This window comes from Buteo buteo, chromosome 6 (genome assembly GCF_964188355.1).
Source record: "Buteo buteo chromosome 6, bButBut1.hap1.1, whole genome shotgun sequence".
Taxonomy (NCBI): Eukaryota; Metazoa; Chordata; class Aves; order Accipitriformes; family Accipitridae; genus Buteo; species Buteo buteo.
This window is the reverse complement of record NC_134176.1, coordinates 1,564,576-1,586,950: the sequence shown is the minus strand read 5'-3', so window position 1 is coordinate 1,586,950 and position 22,375 is coordinate 1,564,576. Positions and strand designations below refer to the sequence as shown.

General features: G+C 41.7%; 2 protein-coding genes and 1 non-coding gene across 9 annotated transcripts in view; all 3 read right to left on the bottom strand.

The window, feature by feature from the left end:
- Positions 1-501: 501 nt before the first annotated feature.
- On the bottom strand, positions 502-17,116 carry PRPF39 (pre-mRNA processing factor 39). 6 transcript variants are annotated; one of them, XM_075029416.1, is made up of 15 exons: positions 17,051-17,116; positions 13,080-13,443; positions 12,682-12,807; positions 11,923-12,041; positions 11,249-11,416; positions 10,294-10,459; positions 9,535-9,642; positions 7,129-7,293; positions 6,685-6,811; positions 6,325-6,593; positions 5,510-5,694; positions 4,059-4,133; positions 3,331-3,451; positions 1,290-1,348; positions 502-937 (listed from the first exon to the last, which is right to left on the bottom strand). In XM_075029416.1, exons 2-14 carry the CDS (start codon positions 13,407-13,409, stop codon positions 1,298-1,300), a joined length of 2,010 nt encoding a protein of 669 aa, XP_074885517.1. In that variant the 5' UTR covers positions 13,410-13,443; positions 17,051-17,116; the 3' UTR covers positions 502-937; positions 1,290-1,297. The 6 variants fall into 6 exon arrangements, with proteins under 6 accessions (XP_074885517.1, XP_074885516.1, XP_074885518.1 ...); XM_075029415.1 differs by having other exon boundaries at positions 502-1,348; XM_075029417.1 differs by lacking the exon at positions 17,051-17,116 and adding an exon at positions 12,169-12,331 and having other exon boundaries at positions 502-1,348; positions 12,435-12,807; positions 13,080-13,112.
- Positions 6,128-6,213, bottom strand: LOC142032487 (small nucleolar RNA SNORD127). Its single transcript, XR_012650849.1, has one exon. It is a non-coding gene; the product is annotated as a small nucleolar RNA SNORD127 (small nucleolar RNA).
- Positions 17,117-17,234: 118 nt separating the features above from the next.
- TOGARAM1 (TOG array regulator of axonemal microtubules 1) overlaps positions 17,235-22,375 on the bottom strand; it is a 45,751-nt gene continuing 40,610 nt past the window's right edge. For both annotated transcript variants that reach the window (XM_075029413.1, XM_075029414.1), the window contains exons 19-22: positions 21,875-22,064; positions 20,690-20,909; positions 19,851-19,937; positions 17,235-18,189 (exon numbers count right to left, since the gene is read on the bottom strand). In XM_075029413.1, the coding sequence (XP_074885514.1) occupies positions 17,936-18,189; positions 19,851-19,937; positions 20,690-20,909; positions 21,875-22,064 (751 nt within the window). In that variant the 3' untranslated portion in view covers positions 17,235-17,935. The remainder of the gene's footprint in view (positions 18,190-19,850; positions 19,938-20,689; positions 20,910-21,874; positions 22,065-22,375) is intronic.

The window sequence follows — 22,375 nt, the reverse complement described above, 5'->3', positions numbered from 1 at the left end:
GCATAGATCTCCAGCAAACTGTTAAAGGAGTAGACCTATTGGGAAGGGCCAGGACTGTTTTTATTACCCCTTGCCATACTGCATGATCATTTACTGAAAAGCAGCTACTTTGATACCCGGGTCAAGCCTTCACCAGTGTGCTTCCCTTTCAGCTTTATCTTTTGCAGAGCTGCTGAGTGTTACGACAGCACTCGCCCAACAATCTTAACCTAAAATATTAGAAGAGGGGAAGAGGAAAAAATTTACATTTGTATTCTAGGCATTGCCTAAGTTGGGGGCGGGGGGAAGGAAATTCCACTGCATTTCTCCTCTAAAGGTGTTTTATAGAAGTGTCAGGCACGATGCCCCGCCCCATTTTGAGGAGACCCGCTCGCACCCCACACGTTCCTGAGGTGTTCCTGTACCACAGACACTGCAGTCTGAACAAAACCAGTGATGAACCGAGACTCTGCCACTCTTACTCCTGGCTTGAACGAGGCAATCCAAGAAAGCTCAGAGGACTACTGAATTCCTTGCTTTTATTACAAAAATGGGAATGATCACTTTGATCAAAATGAAAAAAGTTTGCTCACACTGTGTACATGAAAAACTCTAAATACAAAAATCATCCCAAACACAGTTTGTGCTTTTTAGAAAAGAATGCAACATCATTTTGCACTGCATTTTAATTTTTGACCCCCACATAGAATAGAAAATACAGGTCGCAGCGTGCAAAGGCTGCCATTGTAATCTGAAGAGTTTCGATCGTAACCACATAAACAAAGGAGTCGGGGATTTGCTCGCTGGGGCATGGAAGAGATCTCGTGGTAGAGCAGGTGGTGACGTTCCGGTTGGAGAGCAGAGCAGGAGAGGACAGCCTTGCTCCTGAACTGCCAGCCCTCCCGACCTGCGCCGTTCCTGCAGCAGCCGTGGCAGCCAACACTGGTCAGCAGAACAGCTTTGGGGAGAAAAAGAAACCAGAACAAAACCCCTACAGCTTTACTGATTAAATCTATGGAATCATTATGAGACCAAAAAAATTCTTCAGATATCTCCATAAATTAGTGCAGGGAATTAAAAAAAAAAAAAAATGCATTTATGGTAAACTAGAATTGTACAGAGAAACCATTTATCGGTTACCGGCACACAAATCTTGCTTCACACATACCCTGTGAACATCAGCTCATTTCACATGCAAAAGACCAAAAAGCAGGTATTACAACAGTTCTTTCACATCCCTAATTTAGAAAAATATATTTTTTTTTTAATTCCATCTTTGTTGAAACTGTGGCACAGTGTACTTCACTCACTCTTCTGATCAAGTTGGATGGTAATACTGTCCATAATTCCATGCGTTCTGGTAATTGTACTAGAAAAAACAAAACACAACAGATAACAGCATTAAGTCAGACTGCCCATGCTCCACGAGGATACCTGACAGTGAGCTGTTTGTCCTTCCCAAAAGGCTCTGGTAAGGCTGCCCTTCTGTAACTGGGGCGGTTCTGGTGGCGGCCAGCACGGCGAGGTGCCCACGTCCCACCCGGAACGTTCAGGACTCGGTACCCCTTTACCAAGGCTCCACACGCAGCCCGTGCCTCGCTCCGGGTGGAACACACGTGGGTGTTCCTCTGAAGGGCCCAGCCCGGGGAACTCCCGACCGCCTGGAAGAGCGCCGTGAAGTCAGCTTTGTTAGGGAGGTAACACTGACGTGTGGTTCAGTCCAGGGTCAGAGCTACACCAAGGGTCAGCGCAGAGCCTGGTACCGTTGTGGGTCATGTTTTTAGTCACTTAATAAACATGCACAGGGTAAGTCTTCCAACAGAGGACAGGTCAGAGGTTCGCTCTTGCTCCTCAGATCCCCTCTTTAGTACCTGCGCTACGGCTCCACGTCACTCCCCTTTCAACAGGCTCTCGTAAGAGGGAGGAAAAAGGGAGGGAGCAGAAGGTGAAGGAAGCGCAAATTGTCAGCATTCTAGCTGCTCTCACAGCACACCCCACAAGATGGCAGAGCCTGAACAGACAGCTCAAGTGCCCCACCACTACTCCCTTTGAAGCCATGGGTTTGCAGCTAGCAGAAACCATCACTGAGGCAGTCCCCATGGTCTTGCTGCAACCAGCTGTACCCCAACTATCCCAGCTGAGCCTAGGTAGGTATTCAGCCATGTAACATTCTCGGCGTAGCACCAACAAACGTCTCCATTCCCTCAGAAAGCGTTTCTGTCTGCTACTCTCAAGCAGACTGTGAAACACACAGGAGGCAGACAGTGATGGAGTTACCATGTCAACCACAGGGCTGAGATCTTCCTCGACACTCCAAGTCTGCTGTTCCCACGGTTCTGTGCCTGAAAACTTGGGGTGTTTTTCCTGGCCTAGGGCTGAGCAGTTTCCCCATGCTGGGTGAGACACCTTTCACTGCCTGACTTTGGAAAGAACACTTGGCCTTGATGTGGGCACTTCTAAACCACAGGTACACAAGGACTGGTTTGTGTCCCATCTGCAAACACTGTTCTCAGGGGCTTGCTAGGCTCCTTGCAGTCTAAACCACAGTATTCATTAAACTGCTTCAGCAAAAGTTTCAGTTGGACCCTCTGCAACTCACAACTGAGAATAAGCAGCATTCCACACCTGCAGCGCATCACTCTCGCCCCAGCTGAGGGGGCACCGGCAGCACCCACCCTTACCAGTATTAATCTCACACAGAAAGGCAGGGGTTGAAGCTCTGACTTTACAGCCTGCCCTGTGGACAAGTCAGAGCACAAAAACGGACAGTCAGTCTAGAAGCAAGCAGAGCCTGTGCTGGAGGTTGCTGCTGCCACAAGCAGGAGGAGGAAACCAAGGTATGGTATTACTGATTCACTCTTTAAGCCCCTGTAGGGGACAACATGAAATGCCATGCAGGAACAGCCCCCAAGACAAGCTGTTGAACAGGCTGGTTTGCATGCACTATATACCAGTGCAGCAGACTCATACCGAAACCAGGAACTACTAGTTGGAGAAAGGAACTATCAAAATGTGCAAGTAAATTGGCAGCCCAAGGTGACCCTCCTGGGCAAAACATTTCAGCACAGAACAGGTCTATTGCCCTTAGCCTGCAATGGCCTTAACTGCTGTCACACATCCCTTCATGTAAATGTCTAGCCACCAAACTGCTCATCTTGCTCCACACTAGAGAGAAATATTTTACACTTGCGTAACAGGCCAAAGAGGAATCAACAAAAACAGGAGCTAAATTTTTACTCCAAGCCTTCCTCGCCAACTGACACGGGCCATGGACAAACATCACTGGGAAAACCACAACGTGCATACGTTCAGAACGCGCGTGTTGAAAGAAGTAACCAAGCATACACCTACCTGGTACCAGGCATTGTAGTTATACGCTGCCTGATTGACTTGCATGTCTCCATCCATCATCTGTGCTGATGCCAAAGTTGGGTCATCTGTGAGCATTTTCTTTTCATCTGGCTCCTCTGATCTGTGAAGTTAATATATGCTTATAAATGCTATCTTGGATTAAATTCTGAGCATGTCTTTGCATGATAAATGTTATCATGGATAAGGTTAATTAGTATTTTGAAACTTGGTGCCCTGTCCAAACAGAGTAACAATTTGATTTAGAAAAAGACAGTAGTATATTGTGCTTCAGAATGATAGTCTGTTTTTTAAATTGTTCTGGTGCTCAAACCGAGACAGCAAAAGCACGTTTCTGCTTAAGAGTACCAGTACTGTTTAGTTTTCCTGTGATACATAATTCAAAATGTTATTTTCCAATAAATCTGTTTTCAAATATTTTAACCAACGGTATAACCAAATTTAGTTTGTACTTTTAAGTGATTAAAAAACAGTGATTTTGTTCTTGCAAGCAGTAGGTTTAAAGCTGAAAAATATATGTATATATATTCATAGATTAAAGAAAAAAAACCCCACAGACTCCGAGATTGTTCTCTGAACTAATTTTAAAGCATTTCCAAAAAGTGCTTTGTGTAGTGTAGTGTACAGTGCAATATAGTACATGTTCCAGCTACCCCATACTGCATCATCTACCAAGTTAGTTTATACCCTCAGGTGAACAGACTTCCTACCCATTCTCTGCTCTCCTTTTTAAAGAATCCTGCTCCTTTAGAAGTGCTTGATGTTCATCATAGGCATCCAGAAGCCTGAAGAAGACAAAATGAAAGAAAGCTTTGCTCACCATTTTCATGTAAACATTTTAAACACACGAGCAACCATTTCATAATGTCTACTTGAAACTCTAAGAATACAAAAACATTCTAAAAAAACCTCAATCGTAATCAAATTTTAATCAGTGATCTACCATGAAGATGGGAAAGCCAAAAAACTTAATTTGATTCCACAAAGCATAGTGAAGAATTTTCTGTTAGCTCAGAAATTCCCAACTTGCTCAACTTCTATCACACTTTGGGTAGTTCTTTTATAAAGTTCCTTTATAAATAAGTTTTCTAATACTAATTTGTGATACAGCTGCTTCTTCCAGTGATTGCATTCCCTCAGCTGCCTGCTGATGCCACCCATAGCAGCCCTGATACTTAGGAATCAACATTTCTTTAAATACTGGCAACGGGTATTACACAAAATTACAACCACTCCAAAGTAGCACCTACAGCCTTCTCCCAAACAACACGGGAAGAACAAGTACATTTAATGCAGCACAAAAGAGTCCTAGCTAGAATTCCCACAAATAGCTAAATACCATTTCATCTGTTGCATACCACAGTTTACAAGGTATCACATGAAAACTGCTTCTTCTGTCAATATTGCTCTTGGTGAAAACCATTTCTTGTACTTATTCTATGCTCTAGTATTATTTGGGAACTGAAAACTTAATTTTGTTTGCTCTATCTAGGATCCCAAACTTGCAATGCTTGGCTGCCATGCAAGTTAGGATGGCCAGAGACAGCAGAAATTAAGGACGGCTATTGTTAAAAAAAAATACAAAGCAGAAAAACTAACTAATGGTTAGTCCTTCGAAGTTAATTAGCTGCAAATGTAAATGAAAACAAGGGCTTGTTTTACAATAGAAAATTAAGAGAAAAAAAGTATATCTAGTATTTAATTAAAAAGTTGCACTTCTAGTATCTGACCCTCCCACATAAGCGTACAGCATTGTTAACACTTTAAACATAGAAAAATCAAATCAACGCAGATTTGAGCAGCAGCTCACAGTGTACCAAGTACCAGATTATACCTGTGTCACAAAAAACTTCACATTCTCTTTGAGGAACATCCTCCTTTATAAAATTTACCAAGAGAAAACTACAGTAAGAAGTTATCGGCAGCATAGTTTTGCTCTATGACGCATTAGCTATTTCAGAAAAAAAAGGATAATTTTCTGAAATTATATTCCTATTTAAAAATAGGAAGCTGGTTTAGAAAAGTAGCTATCCCTCAAGAGAGAACTGATGGCACAAAAGAAAAAACTCAATGGATGCCACTAACCCTACCCCTTCTCTAGTGCTTCTACCAGCACTCTTGTGGTGACCCTAATTTGGCCATTGCACAGATTACATCTTACTTGTTTACATCAGAACCAAAATCTTCAAGAAATTCCACTTTTCGCTGGGAAAACGTAATCCTCATTTTTATAGACAATGCGCCATTGACAGCCTTATCAAAACAGCTCAAGATGTTTTCTTCATTTTGCTTGAGATCACCACTGTACTCCATTTCAAGTAAGTTGAGATACAGTTTTGTATTTTCCTGTGCAAAAGACATATTAGAAGTTGTACATCTGTCATGTTAGGCATTTAATGCTGAATGTATAGCTACCAGATGCATACCAGAATGTTTACATCAAAAGTATATGCTAGAATAGTCAATAAAAAGATTTTCTTTTTACATTGGTCATCTTTGACCTGGCTTGTTTCACAGATAGATTAGAAGTGATCTAACACTACAAAACCAGATGTCACGCTTTGCTAACAGTGAGCTAATAGCATTTGGAGTGCCAAATATTTCTGTGGTTATAACCAAACAGTCTACAAGTACTGCCTACGTGATCAATTTTGTTTGCCTTGAGATGTGAACACGCCTATAATATGTAAGATTCTAAAAAGGAAAAATGAAGGTATATAGCACATTGTGATTCTGATGAAAAAAAAATGCAAACTTCCAGATTTGCAAGCTGCACATACGGCAACATCAGTTTAGAGGGACTGGTGTCTCCATGTAGGAATGGAACATTACATACAGTTACAATTCCTGTCATCATTGTTGCCATATTTTAAAAAAAGAAAAAAAAAAAAAAGGTTCAGAAAGAGAGAAAAAATACCAGGATCTTTTTTTTTTTTTTTTTTTTTTTTTTAAATATAGCAAAGAGGGAACACATACTTTGTCAATTTCTATGGCTTCTGACAGCACTTTTCTTGCCTTTGGAAGATTTTTCTGTACTTTGAAGAGGTGTCGAGCTAATTTGATGGCGTAAAACGACGATTCACTAATTGATTTGGCATTCCTAACAGCTTCTTCAAGCAAATGTTCAGCTTCTTCCATGTTTCCATGTCTGCGTTCTAAGCTTACTCTTCGCAAGCGAATCATTGCTAGCCCTAGAATACACTCTTCAAATGTCTTCAAGATTCTTCTTGCTTCATCGATGTTGCCTAAAATACCAGTGAAGATATTTTAAGATGAGACATCCAACAGCCTCACAAAACCAGAATCCCTCCCAGCAAAAACTAACGTTGCTCTTACCCTGCTGCTCCTCAAAGGCAGCCCACAGCATGTGAACCATTGGTTTCTTAGGAAGATGTATTGTGCAAGCCCTGCTGTAGACATGCCTCACTCCTTCAATACTATGATTCTCCATGTATTTGGCATACTATAGTTGAAAACAGAGCAGAGATTGAAGAATTTAAAGCTTGTATTTGTCTTTAAAAACATGACAGAACGATAAAATTCTTTTGTTTAAACCCATTCAGCACCTTTATTGAACCACTAGACTAGTTTCTGTAAGGAAGGACGTAGAGAGGCAACGAAGTTGGCATATGCAGCAGTCAAATCTGGTTGCAAGCAGACCATCTCCTAATGCAACAGATATAGTTATATATGAACAACATTCCACAAGAGTACAAAAGGTTAGTCACTAGATCAATGTATGCAATCGGTAGGAGATAGGTGGTAAACCACTTCCCTTACCTTAATCCAGAAGTCCTCATAGAGGGCACATGAAATAACACATCTTTCAAAGAGGACCACAACTCGCTCATGAGTGCCATTTTCTATCTCAAATTCTAAGTACTCTTTCCAGTTTTTCAGCTGAATTTTCTCCAGAGGTTTTACATGAAAGTAAGGCCTCTTAATCTGCAAGAGTCACAGTATGGCAACTTACGACTAATAAGCACACCACAAAGTGGCTTAAAAAAAACAAACAAACAAACCCCCCCCCAAAAAAACAACAAACCCACAAAGAGCCACACACCTTTCAAGCAATGCCATTTAAATAAACAGGACTTCAGAACGATACGCCATTAGCTATTCAAGTAAGTCTGCTGGGGTTACCCAAGTACCGATCTCAAGAGATTTTGCTGACAATTGCATTCTAGGCTAGTAACTTGTTTTTTGAGAAAGGTTTTTGAGTGCAAGTGTTTACAGAAGCTGAGAAAGAACTCAGTGCAGTTAATCCCTTGCAAACCTGCGGTCACAACATAACAATGACATTGTAAACAACAATGAATACTGCCCACATACATACAACTCTAAAGAAATTACTGTTGTATTAGCGCATATCCTACAAATTAAATTCAAAATTTGGTGGAGAATCATGACAAGACAGAACATTGAATTGAACTTCACATTAAATATTTACATTAAGCTGATTATTCCAAGAGCTAGCAAGATCGCATTTTTATTGATGACCACAAGAGGAGCTGGGTGGGACAGAGCTCAGCACAGAAAATTTAAACATTGTTTGAACTAAACATAACAAGGCATTCTTCCAGAGATCTTTTGCTTTTTCTCTCCAAATCTTTTGCTCTACCTGATTACCTCTCCTGTACTGCCACACCATCTCAAATACAAATACATACAAACGGATAAAGAACTTACAATAATTAAGCAGTAACATTCAATTCTTCAAGGCCAGCTGAAATTTAAAGCCAATTACCCCCTTCACGCTCCTCACTGAACTCTACTGTGGAACCCAATACTCTTTCCATTTTGACAAATTCACAGGTACATTGCTCCTACTAAAATAACAGTAAAACAGGTCTAAGTGGTCTCCATCACTTATGTGACATCTGTTGCCTGTCTACCTCTTTTCTGTCTGTTATAAAGACACATTTAACCTTGTATTTCAAACACCTCAGAGATCCAACACATTGGTATCTACAGAGCAGATATACTTTCTTTGTAGAAAAAGTACTGATTCTGGGCAGGAGCAAGAAAGGACACCCTCTTTCTTACACATTTTCTCCAGTGTCCACAGTTTTAGCATTCTCCCAAGTTTCAACAATTTGTAGCTTACAGTTTCCGAAGCCAAGAACACCTATCCCCACATAACCATTTTCCACACTACATCAGCGTATTTGAGCCTCGCCTACTGCAGGGACACACTCTGCATGCTCTGCTTCCTTCTACGACAGGTAACCTGTATGAAAGCGACCCTGCGGCATGTAGGGCTGCTATCAGCCCTTCAGGCTGCTGTGTAACAGAAAGGATAACCCACCCGAGTTAGACTATGTTCTAGTCTACGGCGCTAGGACTGGCTAGGTACCATGTCCTGGAGTTCCTCCAACTTACAAGGTACCTGGCCTAATCCAACAAAGTGCAGTAAGCAACATAACAGTTCTGACATCACTTAACCCATTAAGGAGTCTCTGTATCAAACAGCTGGGACAGATCTTCAATGTACTTTTAAAAAAGAAAGTAAATTTAAAACAAGAACCATGTTATGCAATATGCTATTTGCCAGGAAGGAAAAAATAAAAAAGAGACCGAGAATTAAAAAGTCAGGTTGTTTTTCAAAAGTAACCAAACTTAATTCTACACAGAAAAAGTTCTATATTTGCAGTGATCAAACGATTAGTTTAATTAATTACTTTGAATATGTTATATATAGGAGCTGCATGTTATGACGGCTTTTGGAAAGTGAAAGTTAACTGATCGCAGGTGTAAGAGTGTAACATTAAAATACAAAAACATACAGATTTCATTGTCCTTTTAGGATAGGCTTACCTTTTCAATCAGAATTACCTTCATCCCCTTATTTTGCAATGCCCCAGATGCATAAGGCAGTACTAACTTACATAGCATTTCATGCTTCTGTATTTAAAGGCTGCTTAGTAAACAATACACCATCTTGCCTGTCTCCAAATACTATTAAATAATAAAATAATTAAAGATTTTTAAGTCGTCAGATCACAAAGGTGACCTCACAAGTTGCCTTTTCATAAAAAAAACAGCAGAGAAGTGAAACTTAATCTTTGTTCAAAGCCCTACAACAGTTTAAGTTGTAAGGCCTAACTGTTACTGAAAATTCCTAGCTCCCAGTCTTATGTTCAAAACACTTGCGCATGCTGCCTTATGTAGAAAAAACAAACTTACCGCTTCTTCAAACGTCCACCTCTTACTGACTTCATGTTCATTGTGGTTAAACATTTCTTGATGAATCTCAATGATTCTGTGCCTCATGTTTTCTATCTCAGTGATTAGCTAAAACATAATTTTTAAAAATGTAACACAGGTAGACACTGTATCACCTTTGTCAATGCATTTTATGATGACAATAACATGCATAAGTTAGAAGTATCAGAGACGCATTAAATGTTACCCTGAACAGTGGAAGGGGTGGGATACTGCCCTGATGGTGCCTTGGCGCAACCCAACTGAATTGGTTTTCTATCTGAAGTTTTGCTCTTACGCTAAAGATGATTAAAGATGATTTTGGATCCAAGTTAAACTTGGTTTCAGTATGTGTACATTTTCACAGTCAGCAATTCCTCTGGACGGTTCCAAGTTTTCATATGCCTTTGAAGGCTATGAACCTCCACTGACTGTTGCTGATGAAGAGCTTTCTTGGACCACAGTTCCTAATCTGTTAATCTGGAATAATTAATATTTATCCCTAAAGTTTTGTACACCACTTCTTCAATTTTTTAACTCCATTTCTTTCATACCTATGAAATCACTGGAAAGGTATGTCCTGTAGGCAAAAGCAGTTATCACATGAGCCACAGAGCAATGATCTGCAAGAGAACTACGGAAACACCTCAGCTACAGCTGTACTAATTGTCTGCAAATAAATTAATCTGTCAGCCACAGAGTAAAGCAAGAAATGCCGACGAACATCCTCTGCATATGTACCTTGGCAGGGTCAGTTATGTCCTCAGTACCAGAAGGCAGGTCGTCTCCAGGTTGCGCATCCTCCCCGCTATGGCCATTCACAGATGCTAGCTCTCTGCGCAGCTGAACAAATTGCTCCGTAGTCAGAAGGTCCCGAGGCAAGTTGTTCTGTATATGCTCTTTAAACCTAAGAATAGTTAGAAACAAGTCAACACAAATTTGATGTTTCATGTTGCAAAACTCTGCCTAACCAGAGCACAGTAATAAATCCTAGTGAGGTTCTGCATTACTTTATCGACGTAGAGCAACACTGAAAATGCAACTTCCAACAACATACACACAAAATGCAACTTCTACTATCTATCAGACTTCAAACGCTTCACATTTCAAAGAGAAAGGAAAGGACGATGAACTTCGGTGGTGAAGACAGACCACTTGCCATGCATAATTGATGCCAAAGGACAAGATCAATTTTAGAGGAAGATACTTTATTTCCAAACCCGAAAGATCTGTAGAAATTACAGGGAAGACTGGTGCATAACTTAACCAAGGTTTCTGGTTCCCTCTTAACCTCTCCATATTAATGCACAATTCTACTATCTAAAACTTAACCAAGTATTTCTGTTTAGTCAATTAAATTAGTCTTTCACCACATGTGAGCGTTGCATGAGGAATTAAATTTCGAAACTGCTCAACCTGATTTTTCAAAGACATCCTCTCTTCTTCCTCACAATTCCAAGGCCTTCCTTTATTCCACAGAATTTGTGCATTTATCTAAAGCCAAATCCCTAAAACATGTATTAATACTTTAAAACAACCAGTCAGACTGTATGAGTACATAAATAAGTAGATAAGTATATAAAACTAAGTAACTATTTCAAGTTCTTGTTGAGTGAACATTTTCACATTTACAGAATTAGGTTAGCGTGTGCTTAAGAAATTCATAGCATTAACTAAATCTTTGTTTTCTCTTTACCTCTGGAAGTGATGACTATAGAGCTGCGTTGGAATTCCAAGGATACGATCATAGATGGATGTAACTTCCCTTAGGTTTCCCTGTTCATTTTCCCAGTTTATATACATCTCCCATAGTCTGTCAGAACGGAAATCTGTCCCAGCAGCTAAGACTGCATGTTCATAGGCTCTGAAAAATGAAATAATTTTACAGTTGTTTCTAGATGTGGTGACAGAACAAGGAAGAAAAGTTTGCGCTCTTATTTAAAGATTATGAGCATCCTCATTTACTTGCAACCACAGTTACATTCATTATTTAAATTCTGCAAAGTATTCTCTAGATATCTGTAGCAAGATCTCTAGAAATTCAGAAAGTTCGCACTCATTTTCTTTTCCTCCAGCACTACCACAACAGAACAAATAAAGGCAACAGAAAAATCCACTTGCAGGAATGCAAGATATTAGGAAAATACACAGTCTCTACCAACCTCCAAAGTCACAACTTTTGACCCCTGTACCACACTGTATTGTCTACCCCTTCTTAGGGAATTTGGCTCCATCATCTCTTAAAAGTCCTTAAAATAACTGCAGGTTGTTATTAGCTTGCCCCTTAGCTTAAACATATTAATCTGATTACACTGCTATGTAACTGTATGTGTGGGTCTCTTGTATCACTTAAGTCTGCTTTCAACTTACCCTCGAATAGTACTGTTAGTTTCAGGATCAGTAGGGTCCAAGGTCTCCTTTAAGAAGTTTATATAATGTATCCAAAGATCAACACTAAGAGGAATTGCCTGCAGCCCTCTGCGATAAACCTATGAAGAGAACATGAACTGTACTTCAAATACTTAATGGCGTCCTAATAGAGAGGCAACACTGTGTTATCCGGTGAACCTTAGAAATACTAATTACTGGAATTTTGTTTAAATAATCTACCATTACCATTTGGGTGGAGGTTGGATAGAACATGGCAATGTTCTGATCTCCACGTGCAGAGTCTTGATCTTCAAAGCGCAGCGGTCCCTGCATTCTGACCAGGTTGTGTGGGCAGGCTTTGGGGTACAGACCATAGGGCACAGACCCATTAGAGCATCATTGACAGCGTCTGACCAAAAATGCAATAAGATGTAGCAATTGTGACCAGCAAACCAACTATATTGTTTTGAAAATGAGTAATAAATGTAAGTGACAGAAAAGCCCTGCCCTACTTGTTAAGCTGCAGTGTAATACAGAGGCTTGCACTGCAAAGCTTGACAAACTGTAGAGGTTTAACGCACCTGCCAACAAAGAGAAAAAACATTAGCTACAAATGCCACAGACGTGACAAGTGCAAACAAAATCCCTACAAACCTGACCATACATGGCAGGTACTGGCAGCCAAATGACTTGCAGTAGGTTAGTCATTATTTGGCTAACAGGACCAATGGCAATAGCTGTGCCCAGCTACCTACATACCTCATCAGATTGTTTAACGTTGTCATGCCGCTTTTCAAGGTCTGCATACTTTTTCCAATATCCATAGCAATATGGATAGTGTGTGAAAAACCTGTCAAATGCTTTCCTGGCAGCTGGTAAGTGGTTCTGCAAGAAATACACAACAAAAGCAATGAATCCTTTCCTTAAAAAAAAAACTTCACGTTATTTTAAAAACAATAAATGTTTTAACATTGTCTTAAAAACAATTTTGCATTTTGTGATCTCTGCTGATGACACCGGCAAGGGCAATTGTCTTAAAACAGCATCTATGAAAGCCTGATGTACAGTTCTAGATTTGTCACTGGAATACCCATGGCTTGTTTTGGTTTTCTTTGTTTATTTCTGGAAGGCTAGGGAAAAAGGGGGCATGTACTAACCTCCTGCTCTACATACTGTAGTAGATATACCCATCCTGTGAAATCCTGGGGATTGTCCTCTACTACTTTCCAGAACTTGTCAAAATCTGGAGGGAAGCAAGCCTCAATATCTGTTGTCTGCAAACTTTCAATATTTGGAATTTCACTCTCCTGTGTGTTCTCTTCATTCAAGTCAGGGGTACTATCAGGTGATTGTTCCATCTCAGTTACACTCATAATTTCTGTACTGAAGTCCATCTGCTGTTCTTCTGTTGTCGTTTCAGCACCATTGTCTGTGCTGTCATTGCTTACAGTCGGCTTCTCCTCCTCTGTATTATCTGCGTTCTCCATGGCTGAGGTTACTGCTGTTTTGTAGTACTAGATCCTGTGGAAATAAAAAAGATTCAGTATTCATGCAGTGAATATTCAAGTAGAACTTGGGCATGAATTATCAGCTAAGAGTCTCCCAAGTGCTTCAGGCATCCATGTATTCCACCACAGACCTTCATCAATTAGATCTACTTCACTGTTGAGCTTAATTCACAATTAAAAAAAATGTTAATAGCAGTCATACATTTTAACATCTGCACATACAAACCATTGTGGTTTTTCTAAAAAACTATCACAAGTAGCTATCAAGATATAACAGTGAACCAATACCATTCTCCTGTATGAGTCTAGCGGACGTTTATGCCAAACAAATAATTACAGTCAAATTTATTCAATTCTCCTACTTAGTACAAATCAGTAACTTCTTTGCAAGACCAGCATATGTTAAAATGTACCCTCAACGCCTAGCTGAACTGGCTTAAGCGATAACTTTGCAAAGAAAAGAATTACCATCAGCACTAGACTCAGTCCATATTAGTGATGTCTATAGAAACTAACCAGCATCAGAAGGCCACAAAAAAAGTTTAGGCTAGCCCCTTACAAGCAGTCAATGGCTCCCACACACAACTCAGGTGTCAGGTGCTTCCTCCTGCCCCTCAGGACAGACTCCATCTTCCTCCCACTTTTCATTTTGATCTTCCTGCCAAATGCTGCTGCCCAGCCCTACCCTCCTCCACAAAGGCCAGTCCAGCCTAACTTGCCTGAATGCTGCTCTGCCAAAGAGCAGCTGACCACAACTGATCTGGGCCTTCACCGCCTGAAGCATAGGCGTAAGGCACTCAGCTGAACCTTCCCTACCCTCAAGCTACATCCTAATGACTAACTGGTTCTAGGCAATACAATACCCAGACAGAATACAATAGCTCTTAGCTGTGAATTTATCTTGATGAAGAACAGCGTGAGACCATCATCCTCAAATGCACTGTAGCAACTGCCACTCCTGTTTCCCTTTGCTTCCCTTCAGAGAAGATGGCAAGTAAGTTTTGCATATAAAAAAGAAAAAAGTCCCCACACCCCACTCTATCTCAAGAATTCTTTCCCACTGTGTCCTGGTTTAACCCTAGCCAGCAACTAAGAACCATGCAGCCACTCACTCACCTCCCCCCTCCACCCAGTGGGATGGGGGAAAGAATTGGGGAAAAAAAAGTAAAACTCATGGGGTGAGAGAAGAACGGTTTAATAGAACAGAAAAAAGAAACTAATAATGACAACAGTAACACTAATAAAATTACAATAATAATAATAAAAGAATTGAAATGTACAAATGATACACAATGCAATTGCTCACCACCCACCAACTGACGCCCAGTTAGTCCCCCAGCAGCGATCTGCCCCAGGCCACTCCCCCCCCCCCCCCCAGTTTATATACTGGACATGACATCACACGGTATGGAATACCCCTTTGGCCAGTTTGGGTCAGCTGCCCTGGCTGTGTCCCCTCCCAACTCCTTGTGCCCCTCCAGCCTTCTTGCTGGCTGGGCAGGAGAAGCTGAAAAATCCTTGACTTAAGTCTAAACATTCCTTAGCAACAACTGAAAACATCAGTGTGTTATCAACATTCTTCTCATACTGAACCCAAACCAGAACACTGTACCAGCTACTAGGAAGACAATTAACTCTATCCTGGCTGAAACCAGGACATACTGAAAGCCTGAAAAGAGAACAAAGAGACCACTTGCTTTCACTTTAACAAATACGTCGATAAGCCATCAATAATATAGTGGAGGAAAAATTCTTGACAGAAAGGAAAAAAAAAAAATCTATACCCTATCTTCAGCAGCGCCATCACGTGAGATAACAGTTCACGTTCTCCTAGGAGTTCACCAAGGCAAGTAACTTTGGCGTAGTGTTAAAAGGTCCACACAGTCTACTCTGCAAGTTTTCTAATAACTGTTTTTTAAAAGTAACTATTTCTATTCTCCATTGTATACATCATCTGGCAATCATAAAAATACAATTTCTTTCCTTTAAGGTAAACAGTTCATAATTTTGCAACTTTATATGGTAACTGTTCATAAAAATGAACAGTTCATGCTATTTAAAAGTCACACGAACACGATGTGACTACACAGAGCACTATAGTGCTTTTGTTCTACAGGAAAAGAAGACACTTGTGTAAGACAAGCGGTTTATTTCGTTAAAGACCAGTTCTTCCCCACACACTGGGGCACTCTAGAAAGCCTGCTTCAAAAGCTGGTTTCTTTAGTGAGTGTTGGAGATGCATCTTAGATATTGATTTTGAGAATAAACACAATCTATAAATTAAGAAATTAAATATCAAAGCAGTATCAGTACACCTTTACCAGTGCAACATACAGAAGAGATCTGCATCATTAAAAACAGCTGCTACCATTCAGAGCTTACCTGTGTAAAGATTCTAAAATCAAGGCCAAAGAGGAGTGTGTCATGAGAACGGCAGCCCCAACACTTGATAAAAATAGCTTAAAGGATATTTACAGCTCTAAAATTTGAGAAAGCTAATGCAATTGTTTTTAAACGTGCAATAATTTATGACCTAAACTTATTCTGGCAGATATTTTCCCCCTCTAGCTGATTCAGAAGATGTATTCCAGCTTAAAAAACAACCTCCCCAAATCTGACTGTCTTCCAATAAGGGGGAGAGAAAAAAAGAATGAGGGAGAAGCGGTACAGGATCACCCCTGCACACAAGGTTTCAAACAGAAACTGAAAGTCTGTCTGACAGTTCGCTTCCAATTGAAGGAGTTCTAGAGCACTCCCAGGGAACCAAGGCATATCCCAACCTCTTACAGTAACTGAAGGTTACAGCCGACACAATCGACCCTGCCTGGTACCAAACAGTTGCCCGTCAATCCACGGAGCTACAAAGGCAGCACACACGAAGCTGATGCTTCAAGTACAGGCAACCACGGAACAGAGTAACTTAATTCCAGGAGTTTTTACATCTCTCAGGCGAAACAACTAGGTATCAGGTAGCCATACGCACCAGCTTTGAATAATTCACGTCAACATATATTATTTAGCCTGTTCAATTAAGCGTTTCTCACATACAATACCGGCGTTTATAAATATGAATGAACTAATGGAAAACGCCTAGGAAAAAACACAAACGGGCAGCACCACGGGATTTCAGGCCCCACCTTCCATCCCCCCCCCAGCCCTAGAAAGAGCGTTTCACAACCCGCAGCAGCAGCAGCTGCTCGAACCTCTCCGGGCAGGACGCCGCGGGCGCTGCCGGCCTGGCCCCTGCCCGCGGACTGACGCTCTCCTCTATCAAGCGACAGCCGCGGCCAGGCTGGTCTTCCGCAGAGCCCGATAACCGCTGCCCGGGGGAACGTCTGCAGGCGGCAGCGGGGCGGCTGTCACGGCAAGCGGAGAGCCCCAGGCCCAGCGCCTCCTCCCCTCAGGCCGGCCCCGCCCGCTGCCGCCGCCGCGCCCGACTCCCCCGCCGGCCCAGGCCGAGGCCCAGGCCCAAGCCCAGGCCCGGGCCCGGGCCCGGGCCCTTCCCCGGGCGAGGCGCGCCCCCCCACCCTCCCGGGGCCGATCGCGGTGCCCCGGTCTCCCGAGGAAGGGACCGCCCGGCCGCCCCGTCCCGTCCCGTCCCGTCCCCTCAGCGCCGGTACCTGCCGCGGGGGACGGTGACCGCCAGCCCGCCGCGCGCCTGCCGCCGCCGGGCCCCAGGAAGAGCGGACCGCGCCTGCGCGCAGGGCACCGCGCCTGCGCCCGACCCGCACCGCGCATGCGCCCGGGCGCCTTCCCGCCCATCCCGCCAAATGGCGGCCCTCTCGCTTTGCCTTCCCCCCCCCACCCCTCAGGCAAGGAGGCGGCGGCCGCAGCGTTACAGAAATAAATCCGGTTTATTCGCGTCAGGTTCCCGTGTCAAACGCGTACAGTACCGGCAGCGGGAGGGACGGGGGCCGCTTTACCGGCGCTGCCTCGGAAACGGGAAGGGGAAAGGAAGGGCTGGTTTGCCCCTGAGCGGGTCGCCGTGCTTCGCTGTGAGCTGCCGGGGTTGTACATTCCCCTGCAGACGAGCATGCCCAGCCACCAAACAAACGTTACAGCACCGTTAACAGCAGCCACAGCAAGCTAATACTGCACAACTGTGAAAGTGGATTAAAAAAATACGTATTTTTTTCACAAATACCACACAAAACCCTGTTGCACTGTATAATTATCTCCAGGATTTTCTTCCGCTTAGCAACATAAAGCTTAGTGCTAAAACAAGTCGAAGGATGTGATGAGTGTATTTATTTGTTAGCGATCTGACACCTGCTACTGCCAACAGGGCGCTGTGCTGTATCTCCTGAGGAGGAGGGCAGGCGAGCAGGACGGAACTCTCCTCGGAGCCGGCCTCGGCACAGCCCAGCGCTCTGCAGGCTCTCCTCCGTGTGAGAAAGGCAGCGACACGGGGACGGTCCCGCCTGTCTCCCATGTAAACTGCCGTCCGTCCGTCTGTGCGGGTCGGTCAGCCGACTCAGTTTCACGCGCACGCAGAGGTGGTTATTTTAGGTTGCTATCTCCAAAAATTCTTCTAGGCTCTTCTTGATGTGCGGTGGCTGAGACGCAGCGTGAGTTAACAGACTTTGACCCATCTGTGCAAAAAGTGCTTTCGATAATTTCGCTGTGGCTGTCCGGATATTTCCTCCAGCAACAGGCAAAGAGCCGCTGTTTGTCATGTTTCCCAGGAGGTGCCAAAGGACAACGAGAACTTTTTGCTCCACAGCGTAAGGCTTCCGTGGGTATAGCTCCATAACAAGATCTGCAAGGAGGACAACAGGTCATCAAGCAGTGTTTGAAGACTATTTTTAAAATATGATTCAGAAGTGATCCCCTGCTCTGAGACACAGTGTCAAATCATCTTCTCAAAGCAACTAATGAACGAATGCTTGCTATACAGAAGAGCTTGTCTGCTGTTGCAACAGCATCAGCGCTCCGATAAAAAATACCAGCTTTCCCTGCAAACACCCCTTTCATCCTCTCTCAGGAGCTTACACAGTAGCACTGGTACTGCTGATAATCACAATTTTCCATTAAATTAAAACAAGAAACAAAGAGGGTTTGATTTATTTATTTTTTTTTAGTTAGGATTGTCCTAAGGAGCTTTATTTCTCACAGTGTGCTGTGTAACATCTGATATTTTATGATTTCCCCTCTATTGGAAATGCGCAGCAAGTATTTGAGTTTAAGGAACAAAGTATCCTTATACTATAAATATATATAACACAATGCATTTTCCCCACTTAGACAATTACAAGTATCTCATTTGCAAATATTTGCCTTTTTATTAGAATGGACTCTTCTGATACATAATACAAACTACTCCAAAAAATCCCAGCAAGAGATGAACTGTTTAAAGGTTGCTAACACATTCAGAAAGCATAAATTTAGGAATATTTCAAGAACAGACTGTCCATTATGTTATTTAGTTCAATTTCATAGCTACTACACACAGAACTACTCTGAAAGTAAGCCAAATAATTTCTCTTTGGTTCAAGCATATTTCCCATAAAGACACCCTTTGTTCACTTAAAACATCAAAGGAAAATTCAGCACTTCTGCTAGTAATAATCGCCAATATTAAAATATGTATGCAAATTCTGATTAAAATTTGTCTTAAATTTTTAAGCAAATTTGTCTTTAAGCTTTTGACACCAGTTTGGGAAGAAGACCATTACAAAGTCTGGCATCTTTGTGGTGAGTGCAGCTCAGCTTGCCAGCTTCTCTCCTTTACAACTCAACGCCAATATGTCTTATCAAGAGCCTTAAAATGAGAACAAGACCAACTGCAAAAAGCAAAAGGGCACAGAAGTAAAATTCAGGAGTTAGTAGGAGCCAGCCTTAGAGAACAGTATATTTTCTGTGCTGGGAAACCTCAGAAAAAGCAGGCACTCATTCCTTTCATTTCTCCCTGGCAAGAGTATGAGGGAATGAGTACTGCGAGAGGCAATATGACTTGCAGCAAGTGAAGCAGGCAAGCCTCTGCTCCCCAGTCGGCCCCGCATCTCTGGCCCCTGCACCGAAACAGACGCTTGCCAACCGGGCAGAAGTAGGCCTGTGGGGACCCAAGTCTCAATACAGTACATCCCACTCAGTTACTGATAAGAGTGAAACTCATTACAAACCAAAACTCATTCTTTCTGATTCCATGTTAAAATTATTATAAGCTTGAAGTATTTATACACCTTCCAGGTATTTATACATCTTCCATCTGACTATATAATATTAATAATCTTTTGTTTTGTCAGCAGTAGCTTCAATTTGCATTAGAAGGGGGTGAAATTTGACAACTGCTGCATCGTTAATGCCCACAATCTACTGTGACAGAAAGGAAGATACATAGCCACCACCATCCTACAATGAATTTGCCTAATTAGGATGGTACACAAACAAACAAACATGCAAAGTGAAACATCACTTTACCAGCAAGCTTTTCTGTCATGTCTTGTTTTGCTTTTCCATTCAGAAACTGGGCTTTTGTGCAGAATGGCTGGAGAAGCAAAGAGTTGTCTAAATGCAAAGAACAAAACACATTAAAATTCTTAAACAGAAAATTAAACAGTCTGGAAATCAACACAATATAGAAAAATGTAGATAAGAACCTTACTTATGATATATTAACTTAAAAAACCACAGTGATGTATTTAAGGGCATAAAAGCATAAAAAGATACTTTTAACAAGCCCTAACTCCTAGAATGTGGTAGAACACAGCATAGTCATTTACTGAAAATACTAAGATTCTGTTCCAAAGTTAGAATAGTTGAGAAGGGAAAATAGTTGTGGCACACACAAATCAGCAAGAACCTAGTTCTCTGACCTGTTTAAGAGATTCAGCAGTGTGACAAGCTGCTGGATAATGAAACACAGAATCACAGAGAATGGCTGAGGTGGGAAGGGACCTCTGGAGATCATCTGGTCCGACGCCCCTGCTCAAGCAGGGCCGCTGCAGCCGATTGCCTGGGACCACGTCCAGACAGGTTCTGAGTATATCCAAGGATGGAGACTCCACAGCTGCCTTGGGCAACCTGTGCCAGCAACTCAGACACCCTCACAGCAAAAAAACTCCTGCTATGGGAAAATAACAAAACCACCTACGCACTTATGACAAGTCCAGCTAGCTGTATTTCTTTATTGGACTGGCAAAATATTAAGATGACTTGTATGGTTTAAAAAGTGTGAGAATAAAACCAGTGATGCATTACACAATGTAATGATTGGATGGAAACTATTGGAAAGAGTAACTCTTTAAATTTAGACTTACCTAAGTGTTGACATAGAGCCTGAATAACGTTTGTGGCAGCTGCATAAATCCCTGGATTTTTGGAGTTCAGGTTGTTGTCTACCATGGCAGGAATTAACATGTTGATCACAGGTGTTAAATTGTCTTTCAGCAATGGAATCATCTTGTGCATTGTCTCCAAAGCAACCTGATTTACTTTACTGTTTGAGTCATGTAAGCGAGACTTGAAAGCGTCAAAGATCTGAAAAAATATCCAAACAGCATTTAATGGAATTAACAATTAATGTTTGAGGTGGATATTACATTTCCTGCTTTATAGTTACACTTTAATTGTCCATCTTAGCAAAAGATGGCTCTGATATGCAAATACCTGAGAGATATTTTTTTTAGCAAGTAAAGCAACATTTGATATTTTTATACTGTGTATTATTCAACTGTATCTCACCCATCTGCATTTGAATCATTCCTATACAATGTAATGGAGGTAAACTAGCCATCTGTAACTTTCAGTATGACTAATATTTTCTGCAAGCAAGTATTTTTAGCAAGACATAGCTCTGTTTAGCAAAAAGAATGTTTTAAAGATTTCAGAAATATTCACAGTTAAGATATTGCAAAGTTCCACAGAAGTATTTCATAGCTCCACAGCAAAGACACTGACTGCACTGTTAGAAGACAACCTTGGTTTTCCTTTCATCGTATCTATCCTTAGTTTACAACTGGTGGACCTCATCATAGTATTTTTCTCGTAAAGAACCTCCTTTCCTATTAGAAAGGATATTTACCTTAAGCTGTATCATAATAAAGACCTTTCCTCACCTTCTCCGAGACAAACAAAGCAGGCAGAACTTGCAGCTGTTTCAGAGATCATTTTTCAGATCTTGATTTATCCCTGCTGCTCTTTTTGTAACCTGTTCCAATATTTTGATATTTACTCAGCAGTGGCATGAAAAACTGCACGCAGTATTCCAGAAATAGTTCAATGAGTGCTTTCTCTAAGTGAAAACTTTCAGCTTCTTCCCACTATTTACTTCCTTTGCTACCTTTGCAGCTTACCTATCTCCCCCTTGAGCATACCTCACTTATTCCTCAATGTTTTCCTGTTACTCAGACATTCTTATTGAAAGAGGGAGCCAAGATCTTTATCAGAAAACTCTGTGACACAACTTTAAAGACCTTTGAAATAAAATGTTTTTATAGAGTTACCTTCACAATGTTTGCAACAACAAAGCCTTGATTGTTCTCTGTATCTGATAACAGCTGCTTAATGCCATTTATTCGATCACGGAAGTCTTTTGCATTCAATAAACCTATAATGTCTTTAACATATTCTTCACTTTCTAGTGAATTACGAGGAGCTGTTTTTCTTGTGACTTCACGGGCTTCTGCAGTGTCTCTATTGGAAAGGAAAAAGTTATTCAGTGAACACATAAGCAAGCTGAAACAGGAGTCTTTAGTCGCAGACTTCCTCTTTCCACGTAAGTGCAAATATCAGAAGTAAACAGAAAATCTTCTGATGAAGGACTTTCACTTTAAACATGGTGATTTAAAAAAAATAATCACCTAATGGTAATTGTTGTTCCTAAAGTCTCAATATACGTTCCACTCTAAATGCATATATACCTATCTCACAAGAGATAAGCCTCAGCTAGGCAGGAGCCCTGTGCTGTTTCAAGTTTCTGTATGAGAGCAGCTGGGTTTGTGACC